The following is a 24,752-nucleotide window of genomic DNA, read 5'->3' as shown; positions in this document are numbered from 1 at the left end:
TATATATATATATATATATATATATAGTTTATTGAATGTTTCTAATAGTTTCTAATAATTCAGCTATAATTTATGTTTTGATAACATGTGAGGCAAAGGTCTAAAAGCATATATATTTTTTTCAAAACAAGGCAAATAATTAACTTTTTTCACAAAACTTTTAATCACTCCTCTTTATTATTTATAGCCTTTGAGATTGAAGATAGGGCCTTTGTACTGAACTATGGTCCAGGTCTTTTAAAAATGTTTACTTTGAGACAGAGTCTTGATGATTTTTACTTACTTTAATTACCATGGTCTCATTACATGTTTTGATAAATTCTTATATATTCTCCCTACCTTACTTTCTTCCCTTCACTGTGCTTTTTGTTAGTGAGTTTAATTTCAATTAGATTTTCCAGAAGCTACTTAATTTCATTTGAACTATCCTTGTATAGAGATCCTTTTCTCATCTTCCTCACAGTCTGGGAAGTTTATATTTTCTATCCTATGAGAATATTATTGGAATTCTAGTGAGTTAACTCTTATCTACCACTTCCAGTGCAACTCATGGTAATTATAAAGACATTAAGACATATTTTTATGGGTGGCCAAAAAGGTCCCAAATCTGGCCAAGATGAAAGTTCATCAGAACAAAATTTTTTGACCAGGGAACTAACCTGAATTTTATTAATTCATGAAAGAGGAAGTGGCTAGAGGATGAGTGATTGTGAGAATGGCAGGAATTACTTGAGCTAGCCCAGCCAACTAGGAGGCCTTAAAGCACCTCTGCAATATGCAGAAAGAAAGATATGCAGAAAGGACAATCTGCATAACACAAATGAGGTAGCCTTTAATATGTAATGGGTCATGCCTCAGTTCTGATGTGCAAACTTTTTCTTCCCTGGGAAGTCATAACCTCTTCTCAAGGATCCAACACAGTTGACAGTCCTGGACCAGTGGTTCTGCTATCCCACTTGGCTCATATTCCAGGAGAAACTGAGGTGTGGAAACAGTGACTATTATCAGCTTCAAAAACTATGCATCAGCATCTCAGCTAGCCCTATTTACATTGCTTAGAGCCAACTGAAGGGAAGTATCTTAGCCAACTCTATACTTGCCAGTATATAGAGATAGGGATAGGTTTAGCTGGAGTGGAGGTAATTGCTCTTCCTTCAAGAAGTGTTGCCAGGGGTTCTGAACGTGCTTCTTCTTCCAAAAGTTTTCTTATGTGGTTGATTAATTTTGCTATTGAAATATGATTTTCGAACTCTAATTGTTATGATTTGTTCTGTTCTTTCATTTGAACTTGTGGATTATTTCTTGGGATAGGTCTTTTGGCAATTTTTTAAATTAAATTTTTAAATGTTTATTTGTCTTTAGTGGTGTTTTCTTCAAGGAAAAGTTTATTTATGTAGGTTGTGGGAATATCTTTTTGGAAGGTTTTACATTTGCCTCTTCTAGGCCTTCAGGATTATTTTCAGATTAAGATCCTTTTTAAAATAATATCACTTGAATACCAAATTATCAACTTGCTAACCATGTGACCATTCTTCTATATATATATATGTTGATCAATGTCTGAATTACTCTTCTCTCATTGCCGAGATAAAATACCCAACACCTAAAGTTAAAAGGGTAAATGTTTGTTTAGCTCCCAGGTGTAGAGGTTTTGGTCTCTAAGTGGCTGGCTCCAAGGCAGGGCAGCATGACAGGTAGGCATCACAGAAGAGAAATGGTTCATGTCAGGAAAAAGATAGCAAAGCAAACAAAGGATGGCCACAGCTCTTTCTATCCCTTATATCTTATTCAGGCTACTTACAGTGCGTAGCACTCATACCTTTAATCCTAGAATCCTTGATTCTAGCATTGTACAATGAATCAGTCCTAGTGTCACATACTCTGGATCCAGTTGCCTCCGAAAAAATCCCACTTTATATCTTTAAATTTATTTAAAGAAAAACCATTTCAGATCATTTTCTCAGTTTTAATTAGATGATTTACTTTTTTGCAGTTGAGTTTTTAGATTTTATAGTCTAGATATTAACACTTTGTCCAATGAAGTGTTGGCAAATATTTCCTCTCATTTGATACGTTATTTATTTGTTAATTGTTTTTTTGTTGGGCAGAAACCTCTTATTAGATACAAACCCATTAGTCTACTTTTGCTTTTTTTCCTGTGTTTTCTATGTCTTATCAAAACCTTATCAACTCTAACAATGTCCTAAAATCTTCACCTTACATTTTCTTTTTGTAGTTTCATAGTTTCAAGTTTTATATTTAGTTTGATCTAGTTTGAGTTGATTTCACAAATAATGATAGGTAGAGCTCAAGTGACACCGTGCAATTTTAAAATTTGAAAAATTAAGGTGCGTAAACCATAAGCTCACATTGTTTAGCCAAAAACTCACAATATCATGAAAATCTCTTTTACTAACAGAAGTATTCCAAATGCTCACTCCATAATACATTTTTCTGTTATGATAATCATCATGTTCTCATCCACTGTTAAAACATTAACTGTACCGTGGAAGTCCAGCTCCTGTGTGTGTGTGTGTGTGTGTGTGTGTGTGTGTGTGTGTGTGTTGTGTGTCTGCTAATTGGACAACCAATGAATTCTTTTTTTAAAAATTTAGCAAAATTCAGGCACTTTTACTTTTTGAGCAAAGAGAAATCTAACAAGATTCACTTCTTTGAGTAACTTACAAAAGTACATAAAATGATCCCTTGCAATTTTGTTACCAACTATAAGGAAGGTCTTGTTTTATGAAATCAACACTATTGTGGCATCACAATGACCTTTGTCTCTAACTAACTGAACTAGGCTGTGTGCTCACCTTCTGGGTGTGCCCTCCTCAAGCTTGCCTTTACTTCCTCTAAGCACGAGTTCAGGAGTCCCAGTGATGCTTTCAGTTCTCTTCAACTCATCAAAAATTTAGTTTCCAAGCTTGTTTTATAATTTTTAAAAATGGTTCACTGAACTTAAGATTATGTGTTACTTATTATTAGAATACTATATAGTAAGCAAAACTTAGAAATAAAGAGAAAAACACAGAGTAACATGTAGGAAGTCTAAAAATATGATGTTGACTCAATTTGCACGTAGTCTTCCCAGCACTTTAATGTGGGGAAAGGCTCAGAATACCATTTACTCTGAGCTCATCTAAGCTGTGATTTTGCAAGATTTATCCATGACATAGATATTCTTGATTTAATCACTGGTCATTAGATTGAACTCAACCTCCAGCTCCCTTTCTATGCCTCAGCTGATGTTTGTGGCTCAAAGCTTCAAAACTCTAAACATATTGTTAGTCTTTCTTGGATTTCCATATCTTTTCATTATACTTTTTTTGTATGATTTTTCCTTTTTTAACTAAATAATTTAGTCCTAAAAGCATTTGATGTGTCAGGAAAGGTAGGTCTATTGGTGGTAGGTGGGATAGCACTGGTCTGGCTCAGGGTGTCGGGGCTCAGCAGTAAGGAAGGAGACCATAGAGACGTTAGACAGAGCCAACTATTATGAAGTAAATATTTCCATGGGGGTGGAAAAATGTTCTGGCATGGACAATCAGAGTGTTGATGCTGTTTACACATGGCTTTGGCCTGATGCAGAGTACCAGGCAATTGGAGAAGTGAAGAGAGTGTTCACTAGGGAAAGCCTGGTGTACAATGTCATATTTTAAGAGAGGAATAGGTTACCCATGTTTTGGAATGGTCAAATGCAGTGTTTGAGTTCAAGCAGGCTAAGGATCATATCCATGTTTAATGTCATTTTTGTGGCGACTCAGAGACCCAAATGGGTAAAGATAAAGCCTTTGTGGATCTGGTGTTGGTTCTAGGCATCTGGAAGAGGTAAGAATGCTATCCATGCATACTGTGGGCTCTAACATGAAATGGGATTTAAATCTTAAAAAAAATTGAAGTGAGAATCCTCCTAGATGCTGGATCTGGTACTAGTAAGAAGAGTGTCTATGCAGCGGAAGGTTCAGTGTGAGAACTCAGAGCCCCAGCAATATAAGGATGACATCTTTGCTGGCATGACTTAATAGGGGAGTCAGAGCCCAGGCAGCATGAGGAAACTGTGTATGAAGAAGGTAGGTTTCAGAGGCTGAACAGGTTAGAGAGGATAGCCAGTGTGGGGTATCTGAGCTTTACGAGTTGAGGAGGGCCTCTACCTATGTGGTCATCTTGTGGGGGTGACAGAGCTAAGGAGAGCTAAGTGGTGGCTCTGGGATCTGCATCTCGAATGAGAACACAGAGGGTAGGGGCTTCCTTAGGAAGCACAGAGTGTCAGCTCTCCAGGGAGGTGAGAGTGTCCTGGGAGGAAGTTGTTACAGGACACTTAAGCAGAACAAGGAGGTCAAGGACTTGGACTATAGATTAGAGTCCGAACAGAGACAGAATTGTGCTGTAGTTGAAAAAGGATGGCTTTGATGATGGGAGAATGATAATATCCAGAAAAGCATTCAAGTAAATCAGTTAAAGACAGTGAACTTACTATAACCAAAGTGAATTTGAAATGTTGAAATCGAAAGAAACTAGAAAGAATCTTCTGGTACTAAAGTGACATTAAAGATGTCCATGCAAACTCATAGTTTTCAAAATACTTACATGTAGAAATTAACAAAAGACATAGATATATGGGGACCTAAATTGTGTAGGGGCAGAGAAAGGGCTAAGTGTGGGAGATTAAAGAGGAGAAATCATCTGGGGAGAGAGAGTTAAAGACAAAAACCCTAAATATAGGGCCATGAGCATTGTTGCAAAAAAGCACACAAGACAAATGTAGTTTTTAAAGTAGTTCCCCTTTTGTTTGTGAGGGAAAAATCATATTTAGCACTCCTTTTAAGTTTATTCTTGTCTACATCTGATTCCATTTAATGATTCTCATTGTTAGAATTTAAGTCATATGTACCTGGTCTTAGAATGTAGTATCTAGAATGTGACTGATCAGCCACAAATGATGAAGTGAATGCCATGTGCACAAGTGTTACTTAGGTTGGTTTGTATGCAACAATATTGACACACAGAACCATCTGGGCATTCTTTTTGCTGTGAGTCCACAGACCACAGATCTCTATTTGCTTGCTTCCTCTTTCTCTTTCTTCCTGTTTCTTTCTCTTGCAGTCTGAGTTTCTTTTTTCTTTTTTTGCATTTGAGAATTGTATTCCACATGTTTAACAGCCACAACTGTCACTGTGCTTGTCTTGGTGGTGGGACCTCTGTCTGGGACCTGAGGGATTCCACATTGTGGTTCCTAATTTTAATGAGATTGCTCTCAAGGCTACTGGCCTTTTACAACACGGCTCTTATCTTGCTGAATGATTGGAGAATCTATCACCAGGTTTGGGCATTATTTATAGGATGTTTTAGGAAAAAGATGAAACAGATTTTCTGAAAAAGCAGAAAATCTCTCTCAACATGGATTTGGAAATTACGTATGCTGAAGTGAGGTTCAAAACTGAATCGAAGTCCTCAGGCACCACCTCATTGTCTCCAGATGGTAAGAATTTTTTTTTCTAGTGATTGGACTTAGTGATGGGGTGAAGGATGGACAGAGGCTTTATGAACCCAGAATGGCTGATGTTTTTGCTTGTTGTTTGAGATTCAGTGAAAAAGATGAGTAATCATCAGACTGAGATACTTGTAGTTAAGTGCTTGGGACTATAGGGATGTATAATAGAAATGAAAAATTTTAGGTGATTTCTCTACTCTTAACATTTAGAGAAAAGCACATTTTACAAGTTACTGTATATCCTTATATAAAGAAATATATAGATTGTGCCAAGATGTTATTCCAAAATTGAAATTATGTTATATAATCCTGAGGTTTACTTTTACCCACTTGACAATATTTTGTAACTTTAGGAAAATGCTTTTTTAAAAAAATTTACTTGGAAAACTTTATTTGGCTTTGTCTTTTGCAGGATTCTACTTCCATGTTTTATATGTGCTAGGCATATGCTCTAACACTGAACCACATGCCCAACACCGAAAGTGGTTTCAAACCATGATGTGACAACTAAAAATACTGACCTAAATGGTTATATAAGATAATAAAGATTTACCTACTATGAACATAAATATTTAAGGCTATAAATAATACAGGAGATTATTTAAATGAAGTACTGTGCAATCATATTAAAATATGTTAAAATTGTATGTAAGAGTATGTAAAAATACACTTAAAATTGCTAAAAGGATATATACATAATCATTAACAAGAGGTTTCTCAGTGGAAAGAATTTATATTTGTATAAGTTTTAAAGTTTCTTCAATTAACATCATCCTTTCTTACTATTTTAATGTTAGTACAAATTCTATGATATTAAATTATATATCATGCAAGTGAAGACGAGTACAAAGAAAAAAGAAGAACAAAATTTATAACTGATGAAATTAATTTGGTTTCTCCTTCAGCTTCCAAAAAGAAGATCACCTCTCACCAAAGTAATATTGGTTTTCCCAAGCTGTTACTCATCACATTATTGATACTGTTCCTACTTTTGGTGATCTTATTCCTTGTTGCTTTCATCAGTAAGTATACCAGCAGAATTAACAAGCAATATTTGCTTTACATGAAGCAATGATGCTCATTGAATATTGACATTTGACAGTGTATTCATTTCATTAGCTAATAAGAAATTTAATAATTTAGAGGGATATATAATTTATAGGAATCCATTAAGTATCTCTTTCTTTATTTCTATTCAATAATTTTGCTTTAAAAACAATTAAATCATTTCTCATTGGATCAACTGAAGTAAATGCTTCAATTGGTGTAGTCAAGTGAAATCTATGGGGCATCATCTCTATATAAGGTCAGATGAATCTGAGTGCACAGATACTGATACATTGAGATGATCAATTGGACAGAAAATAGGTTAAAAATAGTCCAGGACAACTTTTCCAATGATATGCTTCTAATTATGTCTATGATGCCTAAATTATGTCTATGTGTGACATATAAAAGATAATTTAGCATATACATGGATATCTACTTATCATGGCTTTCAGAAATGTTCAAATATTTAACAACCTTAAAATTATTAAATTTTCAATTATATATTTTACTCATTCAGTCATCCAGTAGGTAATAATAGCCATTTTCTGTGTCAGGCTAAAATTCCTGGAACAGATATGCTTTGCTCTCAAAAGTAAAAATTAAAGAATCAAATGGAGGTAACGAGAGAAGTTACATGGTTAATCTATAATCTGATTTTAAATAGAAATTAACCTAAGGACAGTGTTAGTGAAGAAAGAGATGAGTCAAGTTTTGAATGAAAAGGAGGTAGAAATAAGGAGGCAGAACTTGATGAATACTTAGATCTGTGGATTAAGGGTGATAAAGAGGTAAATTGTGACTCTAATATCTTGACTTGATAAACTCAGCAAACATGAAGCTATCCAAGGAGAGAGGAACCATGTATGAGTAGCTAGCTTGAGCTGGAAGATGTTGATTTTAGTTTTAAGCATGTTGAGTTGAACCTCATATGTACATATCCAGTGGGAGACAGAACTTTAGAAGTTTATAAAGAATGAGTAAATTCATCCACATGACTTCCAAACAGGTAACACAACAAGACTATACGATGTCACTCAAAAACAAGATTAAGTAAGATAATGGGGAATAAGGTTGGAATAAGAGGGAATGTTTCACTTCAAAAGAGGTGAGTGGAGGAAGATAAACTTATAAAAGAGTGCAAGAAACAGCAGCAAGAACAAGAAAAAGCAATGTGCCAAGAGATGAGAGGGAAAAGAACTGTGGTTAAATGTGACATAATATCCCGTAGGAAGGGGAACAATACTGGTCCTAGGATAGCAGGTCTTTCACAACTGTGAAAGAGCTGCTAAAAAAAAGCCAGAATGTGGTAGGTCAAGGAGTAAGGAGGAGGGAAGGAAAAAAAGGAGAGAAATTCAGTTTCTATGAGAACAGTTGAGTTCATTCTAAATTTTTAGAGATAGGAGAGTGGGTACTGAGTCAGGGCCAGTTGAAATAGAAAAAAAAAAAAAAAAAGAGGAGGAAAAGAATTTGAGTTATTTTAAAATTTTCTATTTTCTAATCTAAGAAATTGATAATTAGCTAGGTCCACCTTTCCACAAGTCCCCCGGGTATGTAACTCTCAAATAAAAGTTTTATCTGCCCTTCACTGCACATCTCCTAAGATCTACCCTTTGTATGCGTCTTACATTGCGTAGTGAGGGAGAATGTGGACAAGACTCTTAAGATCCATTGTGATGGGAATGCCATGTCCCCTTTCAACTACTGATGTTTCAGTTATTTAAGGAAACTTTATTTAAGGCTGGTAGGATTAGGATTTCATTGACTGTACAGTGATGGGAAAACTTTTCCAGTCACTCTTTCTACCTCACTGGGCATTTGTAAATGTTTGTATGAAGAATGCAACAAAGATAGGAACATAAGTAGACAACATGGTCATAATAATAACCAGGAAAATGAATGATTCTTGTTCATTTTTTAGTTATCTTTCATAAATATTCTCAACTTCTTCAAGAAAAGAAGATTCCCATAGAAAGCTCAAAAACGCACCAAGAACTGGAGTGCATAAAAACTAATTCAACCACAAAAGGTAAATTTTTACTATGCCTAGAATATAATTTCTGAAAATACTATTTAGAATATCAAGCCAGTATTTCTAATAAGGTTCCCAGGTATCTCATTCTAAGAAGTGGAGTCTCATGATCATTATAAGCTATAAGTATACCATTATATCAACCTAAAGTTTTTCTATCTGTGTCTTGACTTGTATGTGCAAAGCTTGATTATAACAAGGGTTATAGTGCTTTTAGCTTTCTTCAGCTTTTGCTCATTTTTAAACTTTTCTGCATACTGCTCTTCCCTTCCTATCCCTGGTACAGCCATTTGCTTAAAATGATGATGATGACAATGACTTCTATTATGAGCAACTGTATTAATTTTTAAATAAATACTGCATTTTAAAGTTTCATAATTTATATTTTTATAGTTACAGGAAGGTTGAGCATATGACATGAAAAGATCTAATTTTAATTACATCATGCACACAGAGAATCTATTATTAGCATCATGCATGAGGAAGGGTGATTGTTACTCCTAATGAGCACACATTGATATATTATCACTAATTAGAATTTAAGACTTTTTTCATCTAGGAATTGAACTAAAGGTTTTAAGAGTGTCAGGCAAGTACTGTATCAGTGAGCTACTTTCTCGACCCAAAGTTCATACTTTATTCCAATTTTCTTCTCAGTTTTTCCTCACAATTCCATGCAGGGCACTATATTCCATTTAACATTCATATATCTTTATCTCCTTTTGGCTGTGATGTTTATTTAGTTTTTTTTTTTTTTTTTTTTTTTTTTGTATTTGAGGACTGTAAATTTAAGTCATTTTTGTTATCTCAAAGCAAAGCACTCTGTCTACTAGGTATCATTTCCTAATGCCTCTCCTCTAAATCTAGGCTGCCACAAAGTAGCTCTCTGTCTTCACAGGTTATTCTATTCTGAGTTCTCTCTCTCTCTCTCTCTCTCTCTGTTTCTTCTTTCTTTCTGAAACAGCACATAAGTTGTGTTACTTCTGTTTGTTAAATGCACTTTTAGGATCACATTGTGAGGTTACATTTATTTTTCTTGCATCTATTTTATCTCTGTGGCTCAGTTTGCAATCTGTCTTGCTTTGTCAGATGATTTACTGATTTCTCTCTCTTTGTTGTTGAGCTCAACCACTGACCTTTTAAAACATTATTGTATCTTCAATAGTTAAATTTCTATCTGAATCTCCTTGATATCATATATGTCTTTGCTATGACTATTTTCCTCCTTTGCTTCAAGAGTAATTTCATCTTCTTGTTGAAGCATTTTTACCAAGGCTGCTTTAAAGCCTTTTCTTCATAATTCTGACATTTATGACCTTCTTTATTGACTTCTATTGACTATCTTTTAAAATTAAATTTCAGATTTTCTAGTTCTTGGCATGATGAGTTATTTTCTGGTAAACCCAGGAGATTTTTAAGCATTGTATTTTATCTTGCCTTTTCTGATTCTACTCTAGCAAAGGAAAGAGCCCTGAGCCATTATTGCCTGATGCAAGGTACTTTAGTTACTCAGCATCGAGGGGTGGGTCTGCTTGTTATGTCTGCATTAAGATATGTGTTCCAAATTCCATGTGCTCTCCCTGGGTCATTCCTTTTAATAACATTCAGTTTTGAAAGTTGTTTTCATTTATATGCCCTTCATTCTAATAAAGGGAAAATCTGGAGCTGTTGTCCAAAGAACTGGAAATCATTTAGTGTCCATTGTTACTTGTTTTCTAATGACTTTAAAACCTGGAATGAAAGTGCAGAGAACTGCTATAGAATGGAGGCTCACCTGGTGGTGATCAACTCCAAGGAAGAACAGGTACTGTCAAAGAGACAATGGAGTCTGAGCCATGGCTGGTTTGTGTGTATCTCTTTTTGCCAAGAAGGAGGTGTTATTTATTGTTTGGGATATTGGTGCTGTCATGGAGGTTTTCAGTATGATATGAAAGACTTTGTATCCCATAATTTTATCTTGCTTCAGTAAAAGTAACTTCCTCCCAGAAGAAATTGTGCATCAGAATATAACATATGAGGCTAGAAATGCAACACTTAGGATGTTGAGTTGTGGCAAGAAAAGGCTTACCCTGAAGTGTGTTATTTCAGTTTTTTAAAGCTTTATAAAGCTTGAATTGCTTTACAGAAAGAGCTCTTAATTTGAATAGGGAAGTAAAGTTGAAGCACGGGAAGAGCCATATACTGTGCGAGACAACTCCAGTGTCTCCCTTTGAATCCAAAACAATTACTGTGACTTTGAATATTTGGAGACTCATTTCCTTACACTGATATGTAAAAAGGTGGCTGGGGTATTTCCTTCTCTTCAATTAACTCTGAGCATGGCAAACAAGGCTAGCCCAGGTGCTAGTGTGCAGCCATCACAGATGTGAGAGACAACTCCAGTGACTCCCTTTGAATCCAAAACAATTGCTGTGATTTTGATTACTTGGGGGACTCATTTCCTTATACTTACATGTGAAAGGCTGGCTAGGATATTTCCTTCTTTCTTCAGTTGGCTCTAAGCATTGCAAATAAGGCTAGCCGAGGTGTTAGTGTGCAAAGTCTAGCCGTCAGACAGTCCTGTTTCCTTGCATGGTGCTCTCCACATTACAGGATTGAGCCTGTGAGATGCAGAGCAATTTGCTCCAGGAATGTCAACAACCAGGTAGGAGACTCAAGATAAGAGGCTATGACTCTCCAGGGCACAAGAGTTTGCATATTCAAAACCGAAGAAGTAGCCCCCCCAAAACAATTCTACTGCTACCCTTAATCAGGTTATGTAAATTGATCCTTCTTCATGTCTATCTCTGCAAATTACAAAGATGCCATCCTTGAACCTGGCCAGCCAGCTCAAGTTATTCAGTAATCCCTGACTGAATACTGATCACTCATCCCTGAGCCACTCTTACCTTTCTTCATAAGATATTAAATGCTGGGAGAGGCCTAGGATCGAGGCCTTTGTCCACATGTCCTCACTGGAAATGGACTTGGGTCCCCTTGGCTGCCCTTAACTTGGAATATGTCTTGGTGTCTTACTCTCGCCGTGGGTTTCATTGGTGGTGATAGATTGCAATTGACTGACTGGGATTCCAATAAGGTCTCAATACAAATATAACTGTTTGGATTGTGAGGAAGACTAGAAAGAAGATTACAATACTTGGGTGACTGAACTCGATATTTGCGTTTCCAATAATATACAACAATAAAAATTAATTAAAAATCTGACAATATAAAAAGAAGATAACATCTGCAAAAATAGTCTTTTACAACTTTGAAGAATGTCATTTCTTTGTGAAAAAAAGTGGTAAAAATGAGTCTGAGATGAGAACTCATTAAGATCATGCACAGCAATTGTTTCTATAAGCAATGAAAATCAGGCTGACAAGCAATGTCTGTGACCCTTCTCTGATCAGCCAGAGACTAGTACTATTAGGAGGCAGCACATGGCTATCCCTGGTCTCCTTTCCTTCTTCCTACTGAATGACCGTAGAGAACTCAGTTGAAATATTACAGAAAGTGTTTAAAAAGAAGGAATTGTTAACTGAACTGATTCTGTCAATATATATTTTACCCATATAAGCAGTTATCACACTGTACTTCATAATTTTGTATAAGTAAAATATACATTTTAAACTTTAAAAAAAACATGGAAAAATGAAAAATAAAAGAACTCAATGCAACTGAATACTATGAAGGATCTAATTTATTGCTTCCCTTTTATTAGGATTTCATCATCCAGAATCTGAAAATAATCTCTGCCTATGTGGGACTGTCAGATCCAGAGGGTCAGAAACAATGGCAATGGGTTGACCACTCACCGTACAATGAAACTGCCGCGTGAGTACAGTGTCAGATAGAGGAGCCCTAGGTCTGGATCATGAAGGATACTTAAGACGTTCCAGCTAGCAGCTATAGTACTGAAGGAGCTCAGTTTTGTATGAACTGCAGGATGCTAGATTAAAAATTTTATCATTTTATTTGGGAACCCAATGACATACATTGTTATTTTTCCCACTATAGAAAAGAGAAAACTGAGCCAGGAGACTATAGATAATTCTACTAGTCTAATATTTCTTAATTCATGTAATTTTTTAAAAAACTTGGCTATTTCAGTTATCACCAATTTAGACCTTCATATTTCCTGTGTAATACATAACGACATTACTTTATCCCCAATTTTTATGTGTGAAAATTGGAAATGAAAGGAGTAAATATCTTGACTGAGATCCCAGTGATAATTTTTTTAACTCATTCTTCACAAATAACTATATTTTTATATTGTACCTGAGTGGAATCTGTTCAGCATGTAAGACCCATGGTCCCCTGGGAATTGGACCAAAGAGTGAACAGATAGAGGAGATCCTCTGGGCTATTTGAAGGAATATAGTTAATGCAGTAAACTGTGAGAATACTGCGTGACATATGCACCATTTGCAAGGGAAACACCATAGATGTGGGAGGAGGAGAAATTGCATAAGAAAGAAGAGTTGAGTGGAAATATTTGAAACCTGATCCTGAGAGTCCACCCAAGCCCCATTATTATCTCTAACCCTTTACAAAATACTGTTGGAAAAAAATGCATTAATTTTTTTTTCTCACTTTCAGATTCTGGTTTCGAAAACAGCCCAAAAACAGTTTGGGGCGTTGTGTTATTCTAACCCTATCGTTTGGTGAATGGGGTTGGAATAATATTTCTTGTCATACTAAAAAACGTTCAGTTTGTGAGATGATGAAGATCTATTTATGAATCAAATATTCTTCAAGGACAAGTGGTTGGATTGCCATCCATCATTATCTTGAGAGCTAATACATTCTGATTTATTTGTTAGAGATATCATAGAATTTTGGGATAGTAGTCAAGTACTGCACAGATGAGAAAATTGATTCACATATTTATTTGCTTGTTAATTAATTTTCTTATCATAAAATAAACACTTATTGAATATTTTCCATGTCCCATAGACTATAGTGGAGATCCATTTTGTGCGCATGTATGTGGAAGCCTTCTATATTACTTGATTGTGAAGGGTTTATTTACTGATAATATTATGCAATGTAATTCCTCTACTTGGCAGAATTTCTTTCTCTTTTTTCTCACTTTGTCATGATTGATGCGTAACAGACAAACAAAATTGTATATATTTAAGTTATACTGTAATGTAATGACTTGATAGACATATATATTATGAAATGGTTATTACAATCAAATTTGTTAAAACATCCATTATCTAACATAGTTAGCATTTTTGTGCACTGAGATTTAAGATTGCCACAGGCATACTAAAATCATGTAATATTTGACTATAGTCATTATGCTGCATGTTAATTTCTTAGAACTTAATGATCTGTTAGCTGAATGTTAATATTGTTTGAACATCTCCCTTTTCCCCATACCTCTTAGCTTCTTTTAAGCACTGTACTTTTTGATGTTATTTTGTTGATTTTTCTATGGTCTGTATATAAGTGGATCATGTAATACTCATCACTCTGTTTATATATCTCACTGTCTAATGTTGATCTGCTATATTCATCCATATTGTTGCAAATGATCGTGTAGCCATTTTATGGTAAAATATATATATATATATAGTGTCTATTTGAGTTAAAATATATTTTCATATTTTCTTTACCAATTCACCTATGAACAAATTGTTTTCATGTGCCCACCTTTGCAAAAAATATTGTAATTAACGTGAGAGTAAAGATGGATCTAAATAGTGCTTTTATTATTTTTGACATATTCCCCAAAGTGAAATTGTTGGAAGATATGGTAATTGCATTTTTTTGAGAATCTTTTATGTTCTTTTACGTAATGTTTTTACCATTTTACTGTCAAACTGATATAGGGGAATGAAACTTCCAAACTACTGGACAGCCAGTATGAGTTCATGTTCTCTAAAATCGAAGAATGAATTTTAAGAACAACCAAGGTTAAGAGCAGAACATATTTATTGAGAGAAAGAAAGCTTTTGTCTGAGAGAGAGACAAAAGGGGTCCTGCACAGGTGGCCAAAGACTTTTTTTACAGGAACTTTTATAGAGTAAAACCACAAAGTGAGGCAGGTTTAAGATGGGGAAAATATGGGAACTTGCAAAGTAAGAGGGCATTAAGTGGGACAGAATTATGGTCAATCAGTAGGATTAATTATTCAGGTAAAATTGATTAAATTGGGGACAACTAGGGAAGTAAGTCACTTAGCAAGAAGGCATGCTTAAAGAACAGTGACTGTAGGGGGTTGAGATTGTGACTCTTGGCTTCTTCAGGATGACAGAGACCTATTTAGAATATGAATCTTTAGGATGTGGGTGCATTTGTTTGATCTTTTGTTTTGAAATGTAGCCCACAGCAGGAGTTCTGTGTCTCCCCAACAGTTGCAAGGTATTTGGTCTTCTGCACTGGTTCCTTCCAGGACCTAGCTCAATCTGACTGTCTATAATATTTCTATCTAAATTAGTTGCCTGTAATAAAACCAATAGTGCACAAGGTTTCCTTTTTATTCCTATCTTGTGAATCCTTGACCACTCATGTGCTTAAAATACCAGTCATTCTAGCAGATGAGCAGTTATATTGCTTTTTGTTTGCTATGGTTCAGATCTGATGTGGCCTCCAATAGTATAGTATAGTAGAAACCTGGTTCTTGGTGTAGTGGCATCTTGAGTCACTGGCAGCATTGTAAATGAAATCCTCAGAGGCATTAAGGTGATATTTCTGAGACTCTGAGTGGGATTGTCTTTAATTAATTTCTATATCAGTGTTGTATAGCAGTCTCTGTAAATTTTTGGTTTTGATTACAGTTACTACTAAGGATTTTCTTGTATTTGATTCTCTTATAAATCAGATGGGATTTTTTCAGATAGTTTGCGCTAAAGTATGTAGAGACAATTGAATTGTTAATATCTATTTGTATCATCCAACTCTAATAAACTTATTATCTACTATTTCTCTCTCTCTCTCTCTCTCTCTCTCTCTTTCTCTCTCTCTCTCTGTATGTAGTCTTTCTAGCTTTCTTTGCACAAGATGATGTCATTTTCAAACATTCACAATTTTACCTCCTCCTTTCTTCTTACTTGGGGACTTTTTCCTGATTTTTTTCCCCTTGTCTGTTGAGGACATCCAAATGTATGTGGAATTAACTTGTTATTCCTTATTCTTTTGGTGAGATTTATACTTTTTACAGTTCAAAATAATATGACCCTGTTATACTATAACCCTTTCTCTGTTGAGATCTGTGATAGAACTGTGGAAGGGAGGAAGAGGAGGAGGAGGAGGACTGGCGGCGGCTGAAAAGATAAGAAGTATAAAATATAAGTAACCTTTATTTTGGGAATGCGGGGAGAGACACCCCTGACCCCCTGGGGCATGGCATCTCCACCCCTGGCCGGTGATCTCTCCCGTGGACACGTGGCGTGGGAGAATATAAGTAGCCTAAGCTTAGGGCAGTGCCCTAAGGCCATTAGAGATACACAGGTATTTCGTTGGCACACGTTTGGCGCCAGGGGCAGGTTTCGAAGGGTGGGGGGTATAGGGTTACAGGTAAATCTCTAGGGGCGGGGGAGGCAGGAGCTCCCTAATTCTGGCTGAGGCTTTTCTGGCTACAGTGTCTGGTCTGGGCCAGCAACCCTTTCAATCTGTTCCCTCAACGCCTATTTTTCTGAAATTATTCATCATCAGTATTTTAAACTTTGTTAAGTACTTTTCCTTACCTACTGAATTTGTATCATATGGATTTTTATTTTTTATCAGGTTAACCTAGTATACTCTATTGGTTGATATCTGAATCATTCTTGCATCCCAATGACAAATCTCATTGCCCGGTCTGATCCTTTTGACCAGTGTTAAAATCAGTTTTTTCATATTTTGTTGTGGACTTTTGCATTTACATTTCAGAGATAGCTACTTGTAGTTTTCTTCTCTTCTGGTATCCATATTTGACATTGGTATTTGTGTAATGTTGACTTTTTAAAAAGAATTTTAATGTTTAATGGAAATGATCTCATCTTTTAATTTTTTGAAGAGTCTGAAATGGAATGAACTTGATTTTTCTGAATTATTTTAGTTCATTGAAGAATCCATCTCTCTTTAGGCATTACTTTTCTTACAGTTTTGTTTATAGATTCAAACTCCTAACTCACTGTTTCTTCATATTGTATTTTTTTATCTTTAAGCAGGATTCTTCTAGGGATTTATTCATATCTTCTTGGTTATTCATTTGTTGATCTATCATTATTCACAGTTAATATATAATTATTCACATAATTAACTGTTGTCATAATTGTTTTGTCAAGTTCAATAAGGAACACGCAACTGAATGGCTTACCATAGCTCTGAGTATTACCAGATGGGTTTACTGAAGATAAAAGACCCACTCTGGGTGTGAGTGGCACTAACGAAAAGGTTGCAGTATAAATGGGATAATTTGAAAGAGCATAAGAAAGCCTGCCTTTTGTTTCTATAGAGGAATTCTGGTCTTTGCACTTGCCTTAGATATCTGTTTTCTGGCCTCCAGCACAGACTCTTTAGCATACCTTCAGCTTCTTGGAACAGACTTGCACAGGATTCTAAAATAACTGCAGGCCTTCAACTTTTGACTGGATCTTTTGGGTCACCATTTACAGATGATGTTCTTGCAATCTTCCACAACTGATTTTGTGCAAAGACATTGGCTATATATAATCTGCTTCTCTAATGAACACTGACTGATACAGATTTTGATACTAGAAGTTGACTCTAGAAGAATAGAATTGTAAAGATAAAATTCTTAATGGCTTCAGTTGTTCCTGGATTGGATCTCTAACCAGATGATACTTAAAGCTGCCATGATCTCTCTCTCTCTCTCTCTCTCTCTCTCTCTCTCTCTCTCTCTCTCTCTCTTTTCTTTTTTACCGATATCAGGGATCGAACTGACGACTGCCTGCTTGCAAGGCAGGCACTTATGCCGCTGAGCTAAATCCCCAGCCCCGCTATGATCTCTTGTTATATTGCAATATTTTGTAGAGTGTAAATAGGCCATGATGAGAACTGTTTAAAATAATGTGCATTGTTGAACCACTTAATCATCCTAATTCACCACTCGTGAGATACAAGGAATTTAGTGTCTCCATACAGGATACTTTTTAATATTTTTAGCAGAATTCAAAATATAGTGATGCTGGATAGAATCTGTGAACTTATAGCATCTGTGAACAAATTACTAAAAGAAAACAATGAGCTCAAAGCAGCCATAAAAAAATCTAAAATGTCTTCTGAGCACGAACATAAATTAATAAATGAAAATAAGGAGCTCAAAGTTTCAGATTCTCATTTCCAGTTTACATAAATAATCTAAAATTTTCTGTTTCCTGAAAGAGAATGTTCTATCCTTTACGAGCCAGGCTGAGATTGCAAAAGCTTAAACAGAAGCCCTTGAAATTTAATTGGCTGAAATACAGCATAAATTTGATGCTCAGCCTCAAAGCATAGCTGAAGTAAACCTGAGATCTCTGCTTAGAAATGAATGAGATTCTGTAAATCAGAATGAGGATGTTTGCGGGGACACTGACAAGGTGAGGGAGACTGAGCTCCTGGAATCTAATGAAATTATTTTGCTAATGAAAGAGAATTCCCACCCACAATGGCAGAAGCCATCCCCCTTCGCTGTGCTGCCCTTACATGAGGAAAGGAATCTCATTTTGCATGATACTGTTAAGAAGCATGACAATGGGCCCACTCTCACCACCTACTTTTGTTACTTGTCCTATAACTAGGCTTAAATCTCAAAAATCTCCTAAAATGAGTGTGGCTCATGAGATCTACTCTTCTTCGAAAGAGCATCTTGAGTTTTCCAGCTGTCTTAAGCAAATACCTGATGAGCAAGTAGGGGAATGTATTTTAAGGCTATGGGATAATGATATGGAAAATATTCACTGGCATCAGGCTGAATTTGTTGATACGGACCCGTTGTTACGGATCATGAATTCAATGCTGCAGCTCAGGGAGTTAAAAAAAGGTGTTAACAATTTATTTGACTCTGAAAAAGTATAGATCAAAAAGATGGCCTTATATTGTGTGGCATGCGGAGGAGGGACTAGAAGTGTCCTCTAATGACCTCCTGACTGCGTTCTTGCCCTCATTGCAGTGAAAAATGGCAAAGTGGGCTTCTGAGCAGAAAATGGGGTGTCAGTACTGGTATAGTGTAAAGCGAAAGTTTGTTTAAAGTGTGGTAAGTGCAGAGAAAGCAGAACAAGAGCTAGTTCAACAGCAGATTAGTGCTGGAAGACGGGAACATCCTGCTCAGGATGCATGATGAATAGGAGAGAAGTCTGTTCTTATACAGGCAAACTGCTTTGTTGATTGGTATAGGCTAGGCCAGTTAGGATCTTACCCACTAAGGGTCTAGGCCAATTAGAGTTTCTGGGATGAGGACAAGATCAGCACACAATAAATGCAAGTAATACTTTTATAAAAGATACAGTAGGGTGCTTTTATTTCAAGCACATGATACAAATAAGCATGTGATAATTTTGTAATTGTCAGCTATAGATAAGCTTGTGATGCTATTACAGTTAGTCATCTGTGTTTTGCCTTGTGATTTTCCATGACCCTCTAATTTGCTCCAACACTGTGAGTGAGTTAGAGATACCTAATATTTCCTGGTTTGCTGTAGGTGAAAGTATCCACACCAAGATTAGGAAAATGAGAATGTCAGAGTAGATTTGTTATGTTAAACCTAATCAGTGTGAATACGGAGACGATCCAGAAAATCTACCCTTTACTTGAGGAAACAGATTCATGAAGGAAACACCAGGATCCCTGAAGAGCTCTGTCTTAGTTTCTTTTCTTTTATTACTGAGGCAAAATTCCTGACACCCAAAGTTAAAGGGGAAAAGCAAGTGGCTTTAAGGCAGGATGCCAAGGGCAACAGTTTATGTCAGAGACAGCAAAAACAGAGAGAGGATGGGGAGAGAGAGAGAGAGAGAGAGAGAGAGAGAGAGAGAGAGAGAATGAACCAGCCTCTTTTTCTCTTTTTGTCCTTTGTATTATATGCAGGCTACACAATCTAGGCCAAGTGTAGCACTCGCACCCTTAATCTCAGCACTGCACAGGAAATCATTCGCTTTAGATTCAGCCACCTCCAAAAAACCACTATGACTGTGTGAGACTTTGGAAGAAAATCTAGACACAAACCATAACAAGCTCTGTTATTTTTTTTTTTTTTCTTCTCTGTATGTCAGACTTTACAGCAGGTGCTGCAGTTATTCAATTGGAAAACTGAAGGACAATGAATTTAAGTGACTGTTGTAATAGCTGGGTCAATTGGCATCACTGGACAACCAAAGACAAAGTGTAATTCTTACCATAAAGGATAGCATAAGTAGAATAGTAAGCAAAATGATCTCACATATGTAGATCTAGAGCACTGAATAGTTAACTATGGTGTCCCCAAAAGTGAAAGAGACTGAAACTACTAAATTTTTATGAGATTTATATAATCAGAAAAATTTGAGGACAAATAAATAGAACCTTATCTCAACTCATAGTATCAGAGATTAATTCATTCAATTCCTGGATTTGAGCGTTTGCCTTGAATGAAGGGATAGCCAGATCTTCTTGAAGTAGGACCTTAGAGTACCACCAAAAATCTATAACTTTAATCTTTCTCTCATTTTCCTCAAAGAGACCTTAGCTCTCCTACCCGGGTAATTCTATATTGAGAAATGATCGCACATTTTAGGGACTACTGGACAGTGATTCTGAATTAACAGTGATTCCAGGGGATCCAAAACATCATTATGGCCCTGAAGTAACACTAGAGACATACTGCGATCAGGAGATCAATGGGCTTTTAGCATAGGTCTGACTCAAAGTGGTTCCAGTAGGTCTCAGAGTGCATCCTGTAATTATTTCCCAAGTTTTAAAATGCATATTTTAGATAGATATACTAAGTACTGGGCAGAACATTCATCTTGCTTCCCTAAGCTCTGATGTGATGGATTTTACAGTAGGGAAGTCCAAATGGAAGCCATTAGAGTTACCTTTACCTGGAAAAATTGTAAACCAAAAGCAATATCACATTCCTCGAGGGACTGTAGCAATTAGTGACACTCGAAAGGACTAGAAGGATGCAGGGGTACTAGTTACCACCACCTCTCCATTTATTTATCCTATTTGTCCTGTGAAGAGAATGGATGGATCTTGAACAATGGCAGTAGATTACTGTAAAATGAATTAAGCGGTGACTTTAATTGCAGCAGCGGTACCAGATGTGATTTCCTTTCTTGAGAAAACTAACACATCTTCTGGAACTTGATGTGCAGCTGTCAATTTGACAAATGTCTTCTTCAAAGCTATCCATAAGCCTATCAGAAACAATTTTTTTTCAGTTCACAAGGCCAGCAATACACTTTAACTGTCCTATCTTAGGTTTATACTAACTTGCTAGTCCTGTGTCATAACTTATTCACGGGGACTTTGATTGCCTTTTCTCCCATAAGGTATCATACTGGCCCACTACATTCATAATATCATGCTTATCAGTCCAAGTCTGCAGCACTATGGATTTATTAGTAGAGCATCTAGGAGCTAGATGGTGGGAAATAAATCTGAATAAATTTCAAAGCCCTCTACCTCAGTGAAATTTCTAGTAGTTCAGTGGTATGGGCCACACAGAGATATCTCTTTTTACATCTGGCTCTCCCTATAACCAAAATGAGACCAATGCCTAGTGGGCCTATTTGAATATTGGCAGCAGCATACTCCACATGTGATTGTTTTATTTCAGCCTACTTACTGGAAGGACTCAGAAACTGCAAGTTTTAAGTGGTTCCAGGAAAAGAAAAGGGTCTGCAACTGGTCCAAGCTACTATGCAGGCTGTTTTACAACTGAAGCCATATGATCCAGCAGATCCATTAGTATTTGAAATATCAGTAACATGTGGCAATGCTGTTTAGAGTTTCTAACAGGCCCCAAAGGCAACATGCATTGCAGGACTTTAGAATTTTGGAACAAGGCTCTGTCAATGTTGGCAGGCACCTGCTTTCCCTTTGAAAAACTGCTTTTAGCCTGCTATGCACCTTAAAGCAAACTCCATATATGGTCATAGGATACCATGTTACCATGCACCTGAGCTGCCGATCATGATGGACACTATTTGATCTACCAATCCATGCAGTTTGACATGCACATTAACTGTCCATCACACACAACAGAAATTACGAAAGTGAAAGGGGAGGAAACATCTAAAAATGGAAGGTGGCAGTCACTGTTAATTCCCTACTTTTTGTTTCAAAGTCCTTTATCATTTTTATGGTTTTGTTTTGATTGGTTTTATTATGGTTTATTTTGTTTGGCTGATTATCTTAAAATAAAAAATATTAAAAAAAAAACTAAACAGAAGCTCATCTTGAAATGGAAATGGTACATACATAATTGATCCAGAGCAGGTCTAGAGGTGACAAGAAAGTTACATGAAGTAGCTGCCTAAATACCCATGATTCCTATCCCTGCTCTATTGCCTAGGATCTCACTGAATGCATCTATGACTTCATAGTATACTGTATGATCAGCGGACAAAGAGAAGGCTACATTCTGGTTTATGGATGATTCTGAACATCACGAAAGGCCCACCCAAAAGTAAGAAGCTGTAGCATTGCAAGTCCCTTTTCAGAATATCCCCAAAGGATAGTGGTAAAAGAAAATCTTTACAGTGGGCAGAACTTTGGACAGTGAACTTGGTAGCACACTTTCTCTCGAAGAAAAATGACCAGACTGTATACTCTTTCATGGGCTGTAGCTGATTGTCTGTCATGTAGTTGGAACTTAGAAGGACCATGAATGGATAATTGGTGACAAACATATTTTGGGGAGAGGTATGGACATAGAGTCTTCATATGATAAAATGATATAAAGATTTTTGTATCTCATATAAATGCTTATCAAAATGTGACCTTAGCAGAAAAGAACTTTAATAATCAAGTGGATGGGATGACATGTTTGGCAGATAGCAGTGACATTTTTCTTTAGGCACCTTTTTCACTGAAAAATAAGCTAATAAACAAAGTGTCCATTACAGTAGGGAAAGAGGTTATGCATGGGCTTAGCAACAGGGACTCCCACTCATCAAGGTCGATCTGGCTACAGTCGCAGCTGAATACATAATGAGCCAGAAGCAGAAACTGATGCTGATTTCCAACCATGGGACAATTCCACAGGGTGATTTGCTTGCCACCTGGAGGCAGGTTAATATGTTGGACTGCTTCCATAATGGAAAAGGGCAATACTTCTTTTTTTGCTGGCATAGGGATTTATTCTGATTATGGGTTTTCTTTCCTTGTACATAATGGTTTTGCTCAAACTGCCATCTCTGAACTTAGAGAATACTTTATCCACCATCATGGTGTTTCACATAGCATTGCCTCTGACCAAGGAATTTTATAACAAAATAAGTGAAGCAATGAGCTCAAGCTCATGAAATTCACTATTCTTACCATATTACTCACTTTTTGGAAGCAGTTGGATAGATAGAAAGGTGGAATGGCCTTTTACAGCATCAGATAAGTGGTAATAGTTTGCAAGGTGAATGCAAAGTTCTTCAAAAAGTTGTATATGCTTTAATCAGAATCCACTATATGGTACTGTGTCTGACAGAGATGGGATTCTTGGGTCCAAAAATCAACGAATGGAAGCAGGTGTGATACCATTTATCAATACTATTTGTGATCCACTGACGAAGGTTTTGCTTCCTTTTTGTATGACTTTATGCTCTGCTTGCTTTGAAGTCATATTTCCAGAGAGGAAAAGTTTTTCACTAGGAAACAAAACAATGATTCAATGAACTAGAAGCTAACACGTCCCCCTGGTCATTTTGGGTTCTTCATCCCTCTGAGTAAACAAGCTAAAGTGGGACTTAGCTTGTTGGCAGTGGTGATTGACCCCAACTATGTAGGGGAAAATTGGAATGTTACTCCAAAATGTAGGAAAAGAAGGATATATTTGGCTTGCACAAGATGCATTAGAGGGTCTCTTAGTATTACAGTGCCATGTTATTAAGATCAGTGGGAAACCACAATAATCCAGGAAGGATGAAATGGCCTAGAACCTTAAGAAATGAAAAATATGAATCACTGCCAAGACAACAGACAATGAGTAGTAGAGGAATGTATTATAAATACCAGCTACACCCTCAGGATATGTTACAGAAATAGTGATTGTAATTTTAATTACTCTCTCCTGATGTGTTTCCTACGTAACTTAATGTTGATATACTGGATCTTAAATATGGTGAAGTCTATGTTATAATGTTCAAGTTATGAAATACTAGGAGTAGGCATCATGCAATGAAAAATTTATCTTATATTCTGAAAATTATTCTGTTTCCTAACAGGACAGTTGTACCATGTCAGGCATAAGTGTGAATTTGTCTTTCTATCTGTAGACTAAAGTGGCTTAAGAAAATGATTTTGGTTGTTAAATTCACAAGGAGTAGATTGTCTTAGTTAACTGTTGTGTCACCATATATTTAAGTGTATAAGATAGATAACCATATTACTGAGTTTTGCTGGATCATTGAACAAAACTGTTTGCAGTCTCACTGTTTGAAAGTCCACTTTATTATGCTTTAATTTTATAACTTGAACAACTATTGCTAAGATGACAATATGTAATCTATTAACTAGTTATTTCCTACTGTTTATTCTTTCTGAAATTCTGTATAACTTGTACCTTTTTCTGTTTTTTTTTTCTCCTTAAATAAAATTAAAAAAAAAAGAAAGAAAATACAAAAGAAAGACCCAACTGATTGGCTTAGCATAATTTTGGGAGTGACTGAATGGATTTACTAAAGATGGAAGACCCAGCCTGGTGACACCAACTAACAGACTTGTAGCCTGAATAAAATAAATTGGAAAAAAGAAAGCAAATCTTACTTCTGTTTCTTTGGAGGAGTCTTTGCCATTGCCTTAGAGTCCATCTCCTGGCTTCCAGTATACTTTTTGGCCTTCCACGACATACTCAGCAGCTTCCTGATATGGATTCAGATAGTATTCTACAGTGGGCTACAGGCTTTTAAATGTGACTGGATACAGGGAATCTCCATCAACTTTCATACCTGACTCGCAGATAGACATTGTAAACCTCCCTTATACATACATATTTATCATATGTTTGTTTTTCTATTGAGTACTTACTGAATCACTTGTACTTTTTTTTTTAGTATCATCCCTCTT

General features: G+C 36.2%; 1 protein-coding gene across 3 annotated transcripts; it reads left to right on the top strand.

Annotated features, from left to right (window-relative positions):
* Positions 1-5,077: 5,077 nt before the first annotated feature.
* Positions 5,078-24,451, top strand: LOC100733508 (C-type lectin domain family 4 member A-like). Of its 3 annotated transcripts, none has more exons than XM_063238131.1 (6): positions 5,078-5,482; positions 6,400-6,516; positions 8,463-8,570; positions 10,226-10,377; positions 12,277-12,389; positions 24,296-24,451. In XM_063238131.1, the coding sequence occupies exons 1-6, from the start codon at positions 5,401-5,403 to the stop codon at positions 24,366-24,368; spliced, it is 645 nt and encodes a 214-aa protein (XP_063094201.1). In that variant the 5' UTR covers positions 5,078-5,400; the 3' UTR covers positions 24,369-24,451. The 3 variants fall into 3 exon arrangements, with proteins under 3 accessions (XP_063094201.1, XP_013008664.1, XP_003470478.2); XM_013153210.2 differs by lacking the exon at positions 24,296-24,451 and adding an exon at positions 22,048-22,161 and having other exon boundaries at positions 5,081-5,482; XM_003470430.3 differs by lacking the exon at positions 24,296-24,451 and adding an exon at positions 13,158-22,161 and having other exon boundaries at positions 5,083-5,482.
* The last annotated feature ends 301 nt before the right edge of the window (positions 24,452-24,752 follow it).

Source organism: Cavia porcellus, unplaced genomic scaffold, assembly GCF_034190915.1.
Source record: "Cavia porcellus strain 051 isolate PalLab524CR breed Dunkin Hartley unplaced genomic scaffold, mCavPor4.1 scaffold_27, whole genome shotgun sequence".
NCBI lineage: Eukaryota > Metazoa > Chordata > Mammalia > Rodentia > Caviidae > Cavia > Cavia porcellus.
Note: the sequence above shows the minus strand (reverse complement) of the source record. Positions and strands in the feature narration are given on the sequence as shown.